The 17,213-nt window shown below is 46.1% G+C and overlaps 1 protein-coding gene across 1 annotated transcript in view; it reads right to left on the bottom strand.

Moving 5' to 3' along the window:
• The window catches only part of NXN (nucleoredoxin), a 158,513-nt gene that overhangs the window by 18,525 nt on the left and 122,775 nt on the right, over positions 1-17,213 (bottom strand). Inside the window, 4 exon segments of the mRNA XM_023519252.1 lie at positions 468-574; positions 2,290-2,390; positions 2,854-2,987; positions 5,226-5,343. Of these exon segments, the coding sequence (XP_023375020.1) occupies positions 468-574; positions 2,290-2,390; positions 2,854-2,987; positions 5,226-5,343 (460 nt within the window).

Consider the following 17,213-nt stretch of genomic DNA (forward strand, 5'->3'; position numbering starts at 1 on the left):
CCAACTAGTTTTCCTATTTTTAGTAGAGATAGGGTCTCACTCTTGATCAGGCTGGTCTCGAACTCCTGAACTCAAGTAATCCACCTGCCTCAGACTCTGAGAGTGCCAGGATTACAGGCATGGGCCACGGCACCCGGCCAAGTAATTTCAGAGATGTTGAGGGACATGAGAGGAACATGAGGAACACGAACACTGACGGGAATCATGATGATGGTTCTTTTTCTTCTAAAACAGTAGTTCTCAACTTTCCTAATGCTGTGACCCTTTAATACAGTTCCTCATGTTGTGGTGACCCTCAACCATAGCACTGAAAATAATTTTATGGTTGGGGGTCACCACAACATGTGGCACTGTATTAAAGGGTCACGGCATTAGGAAAGTTGAGAACTACTATTCTAAAAGAAAAGGCAAAGATGGGCGAGCCCAGGCATGCAATCTTCCAAGGAGTCCCCACCTGGAATTCCTACCTTGGATTCCATACAGCCGGTTGAGGCGTGACCGCCGGGCCTCGTCAGTGTAGGGGACAGCAAGCCAGGGCATCTCACTGAAGTACTGTTTGAACGACTCCTCTGACCTATGGAGAGACACACACGGAGAACGAGGTCCTGGTATCCCCAGCTACACCACCACCAGATCTGCCCTACCTTTACCAAGTGCCCAGGGCTGCCGTAGGAGCCAGGGTGTCTGACTGTCATACTTCTCATACACCAGGCTATGGGACCGTGGCACTCTACCTATTCCAGTGTCCACTGAAGAGCAAATGCAGCTGTATGACAGGTGAGGCCCAAACTAAAATGCCAGGCCATTTTAATAGCCCATATGCCTGCATCCTACCAACTTAATTCATGCTCAACTTTTCCTGTGTCAACACAGACAAGTCTTTTTTTGTGAGACAGACTCTCCCTCTTCCACTGGGTAAAGTACTGTGGCATCATAGCTCACAGCAACCTCAAATTCCTGGGTTCAAGTGATTCTCCTGCCTCAGCCTCCTGAATAGCTGGGACTAGAGGCACCTGCCATGATGCCCAGCTAGTTTTTCTATTTTTAGTAGAGATAGGGTCTTGCTCTTGCTCAGTGTGGTTCTCAAACTGCTGCGCTCAAAGTGATCCACCTGCCTTGGCTTCCCAGAGTGCTAGGATTATAGGTGGGAGCCGCTGTGCTAGGCAACACAGGCAGATCGTACTTTCTAAGGAGCTCAGATGTACACAGCTATCACATGCCCAGGGAGAGTTCTAATTTGTGCAACCAGCCTCACATCCAAAATTCCATACATAAGAAACCTTAGAAAGACAGATCTACCCAAGTGATAGAAACTAGACCATGGGTTCCCTGAGGCTGGGGTTTGGGAGTGGGGACTGGCAGAGAAAAGGCACAAAGGGCCCTTCTGAGTGATAGAAATGTTCTAGGTCTTGATTGGGATGATGATGACTATCTGGGTAAATATATCAGTCCAAAATGATGAACCGTGTACCTAAAATGTATGCATTTTACTGTATATAAATTATGCTTCAATAAGGTTGATATTGTTTAAAGCCTCATAAAAGTGACTGTTCCACCTGGCCTGCCTTCCCGCGGGTACAGAGAGCTTCCAGTGGAGCAGGACTGTGGGTCCTGAAACCAAGCGCGGTAGTGTGGATGTGAAAGACACAGCAATGTGCAAGGTGGCCTCAGCGTGCCAGCACCGCAGACACACTTACGAGGCAGAGGAGCCTGGCGACTCAGTCTAAGCGGGGTGGGGTTCTGAGATAAAGGAGCTCACTGGTGAGTAAAGCCAGAGAGAGGGCAGGAAACAGAGGCCCTGAGGCTAAGAGGGCCTGACTTACTTCGGGAAGATCGTCTGCCCTACTTGTTTTGTGATTCTTTATTTATATGCATCAAACAGCCCCCCAAATCTATGACCAGAACTAACAAAAAGACCACACTGCCATTCAAGACTGGGGTTGCACTGCATTCATCCCTGGTCCTTTCCCATCCTCCCTTTTCCGTATCTTCTTACCACAAACTAAAATGATGAACAAAATAAGAAAACACACCCCCATCTCGAACGCCCCAGGCGTTCTGAATTGGGACACACCCAGTACTGTAGGGTTTTTCTAGGTCCCCCGTCAGACAGTTAAATGAGTAACTGTGAAATTTACCTGTCCTTCTGCTAATAATTCCGGGTATGTTTTCCCCAATCCCTGCCTCCCTGCCCTACGAGGAGGACGGAAGAAACGCAAGACAGGAAGACAAGTGTCTCAGCCGCCTAAGACAGCAGGGAGTGGCCCGGCCACTTCCCGCACACCTTACCTGTCTGCACTAACAAAGATGATCTCGAAGTTCTGGCCTGCCTCCTTGATCTTCCGGTAGGATTCCACCAGGACCCGCGTGAGGCTCCGGCAGGGTGGACACTGGAAGACAAGAGCAGGCCCTGCTGTGCAATGTGCCTTTGCCATTCCCAGCCACTTGCCACCAGAGGCTAAGCAAGCCAGACCCCAGCTGGACTGGGGCAGCAAAGCTCAGCTTATAAATGAGGTGGAAATGAACTTGCCTCTGAATGGTGAGCATCCAGCACAGGCGTCTCCCCACCCCTCGTGAACTGCCAGCAGGCAGCAGTTAAATGTACCCTCTTTGGGACCATTAGATGTCTCATCTGAATGGAACATCCTTACAGACTAGTCGAAAGAAGAACATTTTCTCAACGCTATCACCATTCATAATAATAAGCACTATTGCATGCCAACATTGCATAGGGCCCAAAGGGCAGGAAATTCCTGCCTGGGCAGTCTCACCTCCAGAAACCAATCACAGCTTGGCTTGGTGGCGAAATCATTGCTTCCTTCTGCTTGAATGAAAGAGGGACCAAACACTCACCCAATGTGCAGAGAAATAGACTCCCACGTGAGACCCCTCCAGGCTGCTGCTCTCCAGGGACTGCCCGTTATTTCTAAGCAAGGGCCCCGCAATGACTTCCCTGAAGGGTTTAGGTCCCCAAGGGAATTCCAGACCTGAAACAGGCAACAGAAGGCAAGAATATTAAGGCTCTTCATTAAGGCCGAGGACCCAAGAGGCCTCAGAGCTGATGGCATGGCAACTCTATCACCCAACAGTATTTGTTAACATACCCACAGCATCTGGAGCTAACACAGGACTAACAATAGAACTCGTCCCTGGCAGAGCCCTACTTACCTTTAAGGCAATGGTTCCCAAACTGAGATACTAATAAGGTCCATCTCCTGGGGCTTCTGTAAAGTACAAATGCCCAGATCATACCCTGAATCTCAAGTTTCACAGACAGTGCGAAGACGTATGTTTAAAACATAAACAGGCTCCCTGGTGATGGCCAAGGTTTGAGAATGGTTGCCACAGGTATTAACCCTGTGTTAATTCAGTGCCAGTCCTAGAATCTCAGTGGTTCTCAAATCTGACTGCATTTTAGAATTAACTGGGAAATTTTAAAATATGAAGCTCCTGGGACCCACTCCCAGAGATTCTGATTCAATAGGTCTGGGCTGGGGCTCAGGGAATCAAGTGAGAGTTTAAGTCTAATGAAAAAAAAAAAAAAAAAGAGCAAAATCCACCCACCCCAGATGGTCAGCATTCTGATGACACATAAACTCCAGGCAGAAGGGGAAGTAATATCCTCCTGGCCCAAGTGAACAGTGTTTTCTCACAGGGTGGTTCCATGGACCACTGCCTCAAAATCTCTTGAGGGGTAGGGGAAAGGGAAAGGAGAAGCACAGACTGCTTAAAAATGCAAGCAGCCAAGCCCACCCTGCAACAAAAGAATCACAATTCTCTGGAAGGGGAGCCAGGGAACCTGCATTGGTTATTTTTGTTTGTTTGTTTGTTTTGTTTGTTTGTTTTTGAGACAAGAGTTTCACTCTGTCACCCTGGATAGGGTACGGTGGCACCATAGCTCACAGCAACCTCAAACTCTTGGGTTCAAGAGTTCCTGTGGTCTCAGTCTTCTGAGTAGCTGGGACTACAGGCACCCACCAAGATGCCCTGTTAATTTTTTTTTTTAATTTTTCTATTTTCAGTAGAGATGGGGGTCTCACTCTTGCTCAGGCTGGTATCGAACTCCTGGGCTCAAGTAATCCCTCTGTCCTGGACACCAGAGTGCTAAGATTATAGGCATGAGCCACTGAGCCCAGCCAGGAACCTGCATTGTTAAGCATCTTCAGAGTAGGAGGGGTGGCTCGGCGCCTGTGGCTCAAGCGGCTAAGGTGCCAGCCACATACACCTAAGGTGGCAGGTTCGAATCCCCAGCCCGGGCCCGCCAAACAACAATGATGGCTGCAACCAAAAAATGGCCAGGCGTTGTGGCGGGCGCCTGTAGTCCCAGCTACTTGGGAGGCTGAGGCAGGAGACTCGCTTGAGCACAGGAGTTGGAGGTTGCTGTGAGCGTGATGCCATGGCACTCTACCCAGGGGGATAGCTTGAGGCTCCGTCTCAAAAAACAAACAAAAAAAAAAAAACAAAAAAAACAAAAACAGAGTAGGAGAGGTGTGCATGTGTTTAAATTTAAGAAGGTACAGATTTGGTCCCACCATGTCCTGGTTTTCACTGAGGGCAATTATTTGAATTAGGTGAAATTCCTACTGGGAAAATTTGTGAGAGAGGTTGAATCCTCTCAGTGGGTTGACAAATGAGGGAGGGAGGTAATATGACCTTTTATCACTCTGGTGCACAGGGGAAAGAAACCGTCCTTGGACAGCCACAGAGCAGTGATCAGAGCAGCCTGCCCATGGCAGGGCCAGGCGGTCGGCAAGACCAAAGCCTATAGGATGCAGGCAGCACCAAAAAGTGAGGTGCACTCACCACCCAGGCTGGGAGAACAACATGGAGACGAAGACTGTGTAGTGCATGTATTTTAAAGAGAAAACACCTGTATAGCCTGCCTCTAACTGTTAGGAGGGCAGCTGCTGAGGACACAGCCCTAGGTGTCAGTGTCCGGGCTCTAGCTGCTTTTCCATGGACTCCTTGGGCCTTCAAGCTAAACTTCCTTTTTCAGATTCCATCTCCTCTGTCTATGGATTAAAGACCCCAGGAGAGACATTCTGATCCCTTTAAAAATCTTAACCATGACCTACAGAATGCTATAATTTCACCAAGACAGTATCTCTAGCCCACTTAATACATATTACATTAGTACTTTCTCCACCAGTGCGGAAGACTTAGGTAGGGGAACAGAGGAGGAAGTTGGGAAGTGGGAGCACAGGATGGACACGCCGAGGTTTTACCTTCTGGGTCATCTCGGATCACCAGCAGGCCGTTCCTGCATACGACCTTCCCAGTGGTGGCGTCTAGGAATATTAGTGATGGAATGTTGGAAATTCGGTATTTGTTCCAAAGTTTAAGCTGCAAGAAAAAAAAACGATGGTGGTTAAGTCTCCATCAGATTAGCTGTAGAGTTCTTTTGAGCCCCTCAGGCCGAGGGGGTAGATGAAGGGACAAGCACAGAGGCAGATAAATGAATAACTGATCCGAAGCTGGGTGGCTGTGCAGAAGACCCCACATCCCCTCCCAGGCTGGAGCAGCAACAGCAGCCGATAGAGAACCACACTCATGCCAAGACAGCACTTCTCTCCTACCTCTGCCACAGGTGCTTTCTCTAAAAAGCATGAAGATGAAGATGGATTACACATCTTTTAAACACAATCAGACCTCTGCCAAGTGGTTAAGGAAGGAAGGAAGGGAAACTTTTCATTAGAGCCTCTCCACCCTATCAGATGCAATAGCCGCCAGTCGGCTTGCTGCAATCCCTTAACCCCAAGGGAGAAGGGACAGGTTTTCCAATAGACCACATACTTAAAATCTGCGCCCTTGACATTTCACCAAGGCCTTGCACTTGGAATGTCACAGTTGTTATTATGTGTGCCATACAGCCTGAAAAACACTAGGGAAGCAGTATCTAGTGCCAGCCCCAGCCCTCAGCTCTCATTGCCACTTAAAATAATCCTTGGTCTATTGGCAGATTCTTGAGATTGGTTGTATAAACTGTCAGAGGTCCAGGGTCTAAGAGGAATGAAGTGGAGATAACGTGAAGGCAAACAGCCCAGGGCTACAAGCCAGGTAAGTGCAGGCTCCTTTGTGTGTCCACTGCCACCCAGGTGGACACTACTGAGGATGGCCACGGATGCTCTTGAACTCACTACCCAAAAAAGAATGTAAGTAAATGAAGTATTGAGCTAGCAATATACGTCCAGAAAAGAAACTGCACAAGGGTCAGGCCATTAAGCTCTGAGCTTCCTTTCTGGGGGCACGGAAGTATCAATGGGCATGCAGAAGAGGGAGAGGCATGTGTGGCTATAATTATTACTGCTTTTAATCTAATCCCAAGCACTGAGGGAAGAGGGCAGGATGGCTGCCAAGAAACGCTAGGCTTCTCTGTCTGTGGAGACCGGCGTCTTGGCAGGAATGGTTATGGGACCCCATCCCAAACTGGGTGGGCCCTGGCTCAGTGCTGTATGTTTTTCCCAGCCCAACATTTCCAGTGGGCTCACAAAATCAGCCTGGGACCTCAGAACAAGAGCAATTCTGCACGTATAGTTTTCAATGACCAGTACTGCATGCTGCAGAGAAACTTGATATGGCATTTAGAGTAAACATTCTTAAGAGGTTCAACAATAGCACGAGACCATCCTAACACTGGGATCAGCTTCCTAACTTGCTGTGCAAGGATCTAGCCAGGTTAATTTAAATAAAGGAAGAAGATTAAAATTATTGAATTTTTCTGATTAAAAAAAGTAATTCTTAGGGCCAGGCGCAGTGGCCCATGGCTGGAATGCCAGCATTTGGGAGGCCAAGGCAGGTGGATTGCCTGAGCTCACGGGTTTGAGACCAGCCTGAGCCAGAGTGCGACCTCATCTCTAGAGAATAGCCGGGCATTGTGGCAGGTGCGTGTAGTCCCAGCTACGTGGGAGGCGGAGACAAGAGAAAGGCTTAAGCCCAAGAGTTTGAGGTTACTGCGAGCTATGATGCCACCGCACTCTACCAAGAGTGACAAAGTGAGACTCTGTCTCAAAAAAGAAAAATAATAATAATAATTCTTGGGGGCAAAAAATCATTGGAAAAAAATGGGGAAACATAGCAAACCACAAAAATTGAGATAAAAATCACTTATGTCTCACCACTTAGGAAAACTTAAGACTATTTTATATTTTCCATTAGTGGCAAACGAGAGTCCATTTCCTTGCACACTCCACTAACGTTAATTTTTCCAGTTTGCTAGGAAAAAAGGGGTACTTCATTTTTGTTTTTTGGTCTATCTTCTAACTTATTGATGTTTAGGCGATAACGCTGTTATAAATACACTGTTTTTCCTCACTATGTTTCATTAGTGGTAAGTACTGAAATTCACTCAACATAAATTAACTGAGCGTCTACTATCCGACAGCCCGTCTTAAGCACAAGAGCTATAAGAAAGAACAAGGTGGGTGAGGTTGATGCCCTGTGGAGCATCCATTTGAGTGGGAGAGACAGACAGTAAAGAAGACGACAGATAGAAAAATAATTTCAGACACATAAGTAATAGAAAACACAGCAAGGTAAGAGTAAAGGTATGCCTGGGAGGTGGCGTTCGTTCTAGAGAGAGTGATCCGGTAGAGCGTCTCTGGAAAATGACATTTGAGCACGGACCTCAATCATGGAATGGAGCAAGCTACAAGCATACTGGAGGAGGCCGAGGCCCACGGGATCTGCTTAGAGGCCAGGTGCTGACTGCGAAGGTTGGAATGGATGAAACCAGACCGGGCCAGGGAGGTCAGAGGGCATTCGTGGACCAGCTCTTTAAAACCCTGTAGACTAGGGTTTTATTTTAAGTGTAATAGGAAGCTACAAAGGGTTATGGGGGAGTGAGAAGATGACCTGATTTACAGTTGAAACAGTCTATTTGGCTGTCACAAAAGAACAGACTGCAGGGAGGACTAGGGCAGGGCAGGAGGCCAATCAGAGAGGCCATTTCAAACAGCCCAGGCAGGAGTTGAGCACATAAGCAGGACTGGACTACAGCAGCAGAGCGAGGACACCAGTGATTTTGAAGATGGAGTTGGGGGTTAGGTTGGCAGCCTGAATGTGGGATGCAGTGAGGGGAAAGATCAAGGACTTACAGTCTGGGCTTGGCACCCATAGCACAGTGGTTCAGTCTGGGCTCGGCACCCGTAGCACAGTGGTTCAGTCTGGGCTCAGCACCCTAGCACAGTGGTTAGGGCGCCAGCCACACACACCGAGGCTGGTGGGTTCAAATCTGACCCAGACCTACTAAACAACAATGACGACTGCAACAAAAAAAATAGCTGGGCGTTGTGGCAGGTGCCTGTAGTCCCAGCTACTTGGGAGGCTGAGGCAGGAAAATCGCCTAAGCCCAGGAGTTGGAGGTTGCTGTGAGCTGTGACGCCACTGCACTCTACCCAAGGTGACATAGTGAGACTCTGTCTCAAGAGAAAAAAAAAAGGATGTACAGTCTGGGGACTAGAACAAATGTGTCAATAGGGCGTCCCTTAACCAAGATAAGAACCTGTGGAGGAGGAGGAGCAAGTTTGTGAGGGAAAAGTCCAGAGGCCAATCATGGGGGCCTCTCAGATGTGCAAGGGGAAGATTTCAAGTCGGCACCTGCATTTGCACATCTAGACTCTGGGGAGAAGGAACTTGCGATGTAAACCAGGGATCATGGGTGACTAGAAGGTGTCAAAGGTCATGGGCAGGGATGACATCATCCAAGGGAGGTCCCAGGACACAGCTGGGGCCCACAGCTGCAGGAGGCCGAGCAGGAGTGCAAGGAAGAAGGGGATGAAGAGACTCTGGTGTCCCAAAGGCCAGGTGAAGAAAGAGCCTTGGAATGGAGGGAGCAGGCGACTGCATCAGACGCTGCTGAGAGGCTGAGAAAGTGAGGACAGAGAACTGATCAGTAGATGCGGCACAGAAAGTCACCGATGACCTTGAGGGAGTCGGAGGTTTTTAGTCTGAACAGAAAGCCATGCTATTTGCAAGTAAATACAACTCTACTTTGCAACAGTTATACCGCTTACAGTAGACCCTTAAACAGTGTTGAAGTTAGGGGTACCAACCCCCTGCACAGTCACAACCCTGTATATAACTTTTGACTCCCTCCAAAACTTAACTACTAATAGCCTACTATTTGTTTGTATGTTATCAATTTTATATGTATTATATACTTTTTTATTATATACTTTATTATATACTTTATTATATATATATACTTTATTATATACTTTTTTATTATATACTTTATTATATACTTTTTTGAGACAGAGTCTTACGCTGTTGCTTAGGCTACAATGTCATAGCTTAAGCCTAGCTCACAGCTACCTCGAACTCCTAGGCTCCAGTCATCCTCTTGTCTCAGCCTCCTGAATAGCTTGGGACTGCAGGTGCCCACCACAACACCTGGCTAGTTTTTCTATTTTTAGTAGAAATAGGGTCTCAATTTGCTCAGGCTGTTCTAGAACTCCTGAGCTCAAGGGATCCACCTGCTTTGACTTCCCAGAGTGCTAGGATTGTAGGTGGGAGCCACCTGTCCAGCCTTTTTTTTTTTAAAGACAGAATTGTCCTCTGTTATTCTGTTACCCTGGATAGAGTCCAGCATAGCTCACTATAACCTTAAACTCCTGGGTTCAAGCGATTCTCCTGCCTTGGCCTCCCCAGGGTAACTGGGACTACAGGTGTGAACTATCGCACCTGGCTAATTTTTCTAGGTTTTGTAGAGATGGGGTCTTGACCTTGCTCAGGCTGGTCTCAAACTCCTAGGCTCAAGCAATCTTCCCACCTCAGCCTCCCAGAGTGCTAGGATTACAGATGTGAGCCACTGTATCCAGCCTATATATTTTATTCTTATAATAAACTAGAGAAAAGAAAGTGCTGTTAAAGAAAATTGTAAGGAAAACAAAATATACTATACATTAAGTGAAAATGGATCATCATAAAGGTCTTCATCCTTGTGGTCTTCACATTGACAAGGCTGAGGAGGAAAAGGAGGGTTTGGTCTTCCAGACTCGAGTGGCAGAGGCAGAAAATTCAAGTAGACCCACACGGTTCAAATTCAGGTTGTTCAAGGGTCAACTGTATTTCCTTTACTTTTTTTTGTTTTAGACAGTTTCACTCTGTCGCCCTGGATAAAGTGCTGTGGCATCATAGCTCACACAGACCTCAAACTCTTGGGCTCAAGCAATCTTCTTGCTTCAGTTTTTCATTTTTGAGACAGGGTCTCACTCTTCCAAGCTGATCTCCAACTCACAAGCTTAAGCAATCCGCCCACCTCGGCCTCCCAGAGTGCTAGGATTGCACTGTGCCTGGCCCTATATTTCCTTTTCTTATAGAACTATGTTGGCTAGAATTTTGAGAACAATATTCATTAGCAAGAATTCTTCTATCTGATAATGATGCATGTATCAGTAACATCTTATTGTCAAATATAGTATCAGCCATTGGTTTGAGGCAGATTAAATTCTTTAACATGTTAAGGGGAAAAAAAATAGTCTCCTATCACCTTCTGGCCATAAGTCTTATCAGGAATAGATAGCTATTTATGATTTTTTTTTTAACCTACTGTCATCTGTTTCCTTAGTAGCTGTTCTAAGGTCAAACTATCCTTGCCTTATTAGAAGAAATCCTCTGGGGATCACTAGGATCATATTTTCCCTGGGCACTTGAGGATCCTACAAACACTGACATCTTGAAATAAGATTCTGTTTTTGGGTAGCTAGACTAGTTCCTGAAGTAAACTGCAGCCTGTAAGCCTTAAATATAAAACTAGCATATACAACGTGATTGTAATAGAGTGGTTTGTATGTGGGCACACGTATTGTACTTGAAATGTAAGCATGTGATTTGCGCTTGGGTAGATATTTTTAAAGGAATGATGGTGTGGGCAGCCACACCTCTAAATGCTCAGTAGAGACGCCATCCCCCACTTCCCAGATAAGGAAAAACCCAGTTTCTTCTGGGTCCCTCCTATAGCCAAAAGAATTTTAATGTCCCTCTGTGCCCTGCCCCAAATCGCCACAGATATATTTTTTGTCTAAGAACCCTCCTTGGAGGGGTAAAACATTTTACTATGACCCTTATTTTTCCTCCCTACCTAAAGATCCTCCTTTCTCTGTCCCATTGTGTTTCAGGAAGACAGGAGGTCTTGGCTTGTGTTTTATCCATTCATTGCTGGATCTTTGTTTCCAAGTAAAGACTCACTGGATTAGGAAGAAAAAATGTGCTGTTAGACCAACTATGACACTGAAAAGTTAATCCTTTTATAGAGCAATCCATCATGGTCTAATTTTGCATGATAGTGATTTATTTCGGAACCTATGTAGTCATCAGGGAGCTATGTCTGTGGACTGTCATGGGACTTTCACAGGCGGCAATAAGGAAGGTTCCTTGGCTCTCAAACAGTGAACAGCACAGGAATAATTATTCCAACTTATCAATTTCGGTCCTTGTGTCAGAAAGTTACTCCTAAATTTCAGGATTCTCACACGCAGACTGGAAATAAAAAATGCTTGAGCTTAAAGAAATGATCACATGGAGATTGCTGTGAGCTGTGACACTACGGCACTTTACCAAGGGCCACATGGTGAGACTCTGTCTCAAAAAAACGAACACAAAAAAAGAAACACACACACACTGATGAAGAAATGATCACCAAAATTCACCTCTGTGCATTTCCATGCATGTGTGTAACCCCTCAAGTCCACCTAAAGATTTTTAAAATGGCCCCTGAAAACACTGGTTTCATAGTTATTTTTGTGTGACAGTCACTGAGGACAAAAGCTATAGATCCTTTCACCAGAGAAAAATGCACATACACAATGAAGCCTGTGTATAATTTCATAGGCTTCATGAATCCCTTGAAGCTGGCTAGTGGAACCTATCTGATCACAGGAGGTCTGCAGACCTCAGATAAAGACCCCCTTGTCTTAAGAGTTCACTGCAGTGCATGTCCTGACCTTGACTCAACTGGGAGAGCTACAATATTACTCTATCATTATTCCTGCTGTTAAAATTTCCTCCAACCCAATCAGTATTTCCCTAAAACCTAAGACAAGGCAATAGTGAAGAGTAGGTGATAAAAAAACCCCTCCGCATCCTGCTGGGCTATGTTCCTGAACTCATGCAGAGCTGACAGTGAAGACCACCTGCCCTCTCAAAGTCATCCCTTTGCCTACAGAATGGTGAATATCAGAACCGCCCGGACTAAGAGCTAACGACACTTTTTTTTTAAAGCATTTCCCCAAGAAATGAGTTTAGCCTGTTACTCGCCGTTACATACAGCATTTGCCATCAGTGCTTCCTTGTTATCTCAAAGATCCTCCGAGGAAGGAAACAGCGTAGTGCAGAAAGCAAAGAGACTTCAGGGAGGCCGGGCTCACAGCCTGGCCACACCTCATTAGATGTCAGGAGGTGACAGGGTTCCGGACTTCCGGGAGGTCATGCCCCCTCTCCCAGCTACCGCAGGTTGAACGTGAGACTTAAAATGAGGTGATGTACGAAGTCAGTTCTTGAACTCATCCTAGAAAAGAGGCTACACACCTCATTGCTGAATATCACTATGGTCACCAGAGGACCAAGGGGAATACTTCGAAGGTGGCTGTAGTGACATTCAACAATGATGTACGTAGTATTTTTTCTAGGCTGAGTTCAAGAACTTAATTGTCAGACCTTGTTGACTCTCAAGTGCTGCACATATGAAAGGCATTGTTAGTGTTTTAATTCAATTTATACTTATTTGTCCCTTGTCTTATTAGTATCCTCTTCAAAAATCATTTTCTTTCCCATATATATATAATATAGTTTTTGAGACAGAGCCTCAAGCTGTTACCCTGGGTAGAGTGCCACGGCATCACAGCTCACAGCAACCTCCAACTCCTGGGCTCAAGCGAATCTCCTGCCTCAGCCTCCCAAGTAGCTGGGACCACAGGCGCCCGCCACAACACCCGGCTATTTTTTGGTTGCAGCTGTCATTGTTGTTTGGCGGGCCCGGGCTGGATTCGAACCCGACAGCTCAGGTATATGTGGCTGGCGCCCTAGCCCTTGAGCCACAGGTAAGAAGCCTCCCTTATATTTTAATCAATCAAACATATATTAATAGTTAGTGGGCTGTATATGAAACTACTCAAGAGAATGGTGATTTCTTTTTATGGCAAGTGGTATTTTTGCCATAAGCACCTTTAGCAAAACACATATATATTTTTTGCCCGATCTTCTTACATGGTCTGTTTGCCATCTCCTTCCCTTCTCCTGTTTTTAAATTTCCATATATGTGTGTGTGTGTGTATATATATATATATTCTTTTTTTTTTTTTTTTAAAGAAACAGAATCTCACTCTTTGCCCTCCATAGAGTGCTATGGAGTCATAGCTTACAGCAACCTGAAACTCCAGCCTAAGCCTTCTGGGACTATAGGTACCCACCACGATACCCAGCTAGTTTTCCTATTTTTAGTAGAGATTGAGTCTTGCTCTTGTTCAGGCTGAGTTCAAATCAACCAACCCACCTTGGCCTCCTAGAATGCTAGGATTACAGGTGTGAGCCACTGTGCCCAGATAATGGATTTCCAAATTTTAAAGGAGTATCTGGAATTTTTTTTTTTTTTTAGCTGACTCCATAGATTTCGCTTTCTCTCTACTTAAGAGAACTCCAGCATCACATAGGATCCTGAAAGAAATTCCTATTTCATTTCCTCACCTTCTGGCTTGGAAGACTGAAGTGTAAAACACAGTATAGTCTGGTACAAAAGAGCGTAGGAGGGAGAAGAAGTTGAGTCAGGCAATTCCTGACTGTCTCAGAAGACTCGGAACCCACAGACTGGGGTGAGGGCGAGAGCTTACATTCTGCTGGTCTCAGAAAGGCAAAGGCAACTTAACCCTTTAGAAGGGCTGCACTGACTGGCGCTGCTACAGCTGGGAAGACCAATGACTTTAGCATCTGGCGTTTGCTCTTCCCAGTGAGCTCCCTGGCAAACCATCCACCAGAAGTCCATTGTGATGATGTCTTCAACTTGCTGCACTGCATTCTTCCATAGCTACCCCGAGGCCAGGTGACTCCAAACAGGAGAGGTTGCAGCCAAACCCCAACACCCAGGATTCTTACGTGTTGATGCTCAGTTCACCAAATACAGAAGCAAGGCCACAAAGATGAAATAGAAAAAAAAAAAAAAAACCCAGACAATATTAGCTCAACTTAGCAAAAATCAAAAAGGATGACAAAACAGGCTATCCAGTTACTTGAAAGTTCCCATTCCTTGGCCTGGCAGCTGGGTCTGGTTAAAGATTCCAAGGTTGTGGCTGGAACTATCATCCCAGGAATGCCGGACAGAAATGCTTCCACAGTGACCCAGGAAACAATGAAGCAAGTATCGGGGTGGGATGGGGGAGAGGCAAACTGTAACAACGTGCACAAGAAAGCTGGGCTAAGGCGGGATTAGTCAGCACCCACAGATGCTGCGGGGAAATGCACAGTGGTGATTTCTGAGAAGTCCCAGCTCCTGAGGGTGACACAGCATCTGCCTCCCATGCTAAGGACTAGGTCTTGCACTTGACTGGGCTCTAAGCTTTTATTTCTCAACAGCTGCTGCAAATCTGTGGATCAGGCCAAAGCTAACACAGATGTAGGATTAATCAGTAAACTCCTCGGCCAGGTCAGCTGGAGCCTTCTCAGGCAAACCCTACTCCGGCCCTTCCACCAAATGCTGGCCACAGTCCAAACCATCCTTGTATTTTTGTAGTCAAACCAAAATGTTTGACTGTGAGCTGCTTTTAAGAACAGATCCTTAAAAGTGTCCCCATCCTTCCTAACCGAACATGACCAAAGCCCTTGATACGCAAAATCTGAGAGGAAAAATCCCTTCGTGCCACCCTCCAATGTCAAGGCCGAATATGGAGGTTACTTAGCACAACTCTGGAGCCAGACTGCCCCGGCTGAAGTCTTGCTCCAGTTACCTGAGTGGTGACCTCAGACAAGCTACCTAATAATTTCTCTTGGTTTCCTTACCTGCGAAATGGGGATAACAAAACCTCTACCTCACAGGACTGTTGTGAAGAACAGATGGGTTACCTACGGTGCTTAGAATCAGGCCTGGCGAAGATTAGATAATAAGTGTTAGCTGTTATTATTAACACCAATTATTATTATTGCAGTTGTTATTCCCGGCACCATGTTCTAAATGCTTCAGAAGGACGATGTCCTCATATCCTCAGAGTGAAGACCAAATCTTTGCTCCCTTGGCTCCTGGGGCATGATTGCCAGAGTGTGATTTGATCTGTGATTGAAATTTTCACAGCTTTGTATAAAGGTCTTTGTTGGCCAAGAGAGTGTTTGGCATGTTATGTATTCAAAAAATGGTGGGTGAGCAGACGGAGGAACAAATGAATGAAAGGGAGAGAGAGAAGAAACACTGGCCTGTGTCAGAGAGGGGCCAGACAGCTAAGCAACCAAGTTCAGCTATTTAAATGGCTTTTCTCTCTCTCTGGTGCCATGTCCTTTCCACCTTTAGGAAGCAAAATAAACTTTCTTTCTTTAAAACTATAAACATGAATGAATGAATGACTTTTTCTTTCTTTCTTTCTTTCTTTTTTTAAAGAGACAGAGTCTCATTTTGTCACCCTCGGTAGAGTCCTGTAGCATCACAGCTCACAGCAACCTCCAGCTCTTGGGCTTAGGCGATTCTCCTGCCTCAGCCTCCTGAGTAGCTGGGACCACAGGCGCCTGCCACAACGCCCAGCTATTTTCTTGTTGCAGTTTGGCCAGGGCCGGGTTTGAACCCACAATGCTCGGCATATGGGCCAGTGCCCTGCTCACTGAACCACAGGCGCCGCCCCATGAATGACTTTTTCATGATTAAGATTCCTCCTTTAGTTCCTTGGGGGCCCAGAATGCTCTTGAAATTGCAGAATAAATGATTCAAAACAAGTGCTAGTGGAATTAGAGTTCTTCTTCCTTTATCCAACACTGCCTTTGATCCCGGTATCCTCCCCACCTTCCCATCTCTCCTATGCCTGGAGCTGAAACAGACTGTGAGACCAAGGAAGATGTGGGTGGTCTGGGCCTGGCTGTCACCAGCTTATGAGAATTCAAAGCCCTCCTAATGGCTTTGCAATTATGATGTTGGATTTTAGAAACTACGCCCCAAGGGTCATAAGAATGTGAGGTTTAGAAAATAATGTGTCCACTCTGCTTCTGAGGACAAAGCCACCAGGAGTTAAATAAACTGCAGGCCTTCCTTGCAGGTCCTTACTCCAGGCCATATTTAAAGAAAAAGACAAGACTAGGCCAGGCGCACACAATAAATAGCCCACCCCAGTAATCTCAGGACTTTGAATGGCCAAAGTGGGTGGAATGCTTGAGCTCAGGAGTTCAAGACCAGCCTGAACAAGAGCAAGACCCCCATCTATACTAAAATTAGAAAAAATTAGCCATGTGGTGTGGTAGGTGCCTGTAGTCCCAGCTACTCAGGAGGCTGAGGAAAGAGGACTGCTTGAATCCAAGAGTTTGAGGTTACAGTGAGCTATAACCACAGTCAGGGAAAACAGAGACCCTATTTTAAGAAAAAATAAAAAAAGGCCTGAGGCGGTGGCTCATGCCTATTATCCTTGCACTTTGGGAGGCTAAGTAGGAGGATGGCTTGAGACCAGAAGTTCAGGACCAGCCCAAGCAAGAGCTAGATCCCATCTCTACAAAATAATAGAAAAATGAGACGGGTATTGTGGCATTTGCCTGTAGTCTCAGCTACTCAGGAGGCTGAGGCAGGAGGATCCCTTGAACCCAGGAATTTGAGGTTGCTGAGAGCTAGGCTGATGCCATGGCACTCTAGCCTGGGCAACAGAGTGAGACACTGGCTCAAAAAAAAAAAAAAAAAGGAGGAAACAACTAGGATGTTAAAACTTTATCCTTCATTTTCCTAAATCTCAGAACAGTTATAATTTTCTAATCAATTAACAGCTCACCTAGACGGGCTATGCAATCCAACTAGGCTTAATTAGCTGTGATTTATAACACTCTGATCAAAGTGCTTTAGGGAGAGAAGGTGGTAAGATACCATGCCTGCCTTCAAGAACCTTAAAGTTGGCTCTGTGCCTGTGGCTCAAGTGGCTAAGGTGCCAGTCACACACACCTGAGCTGGCAGGTTCAAATCCAGCCCGGGCCCACCAAACAATAATGATGGCTGCAACCCAAAAAAATAGCTGGGCGTTGTGGCGGGCACCTGTGGTCCCAGCTACTTG

This window comes from Otolemur garnettii, unplaced genomic scaffold (assembly GCF_000181295.1).
Source record: "Otolemur garnettii isolate 467f Iridium unplaced genomic scaffold, OtoGar3 scaffold00166, whole genome shotgun sequence".
NCBI lineage: Eukaryota > Metazoa > Chordata > Mammalia > Primates > Galagidae > Otolemur > Otolemur garnettii.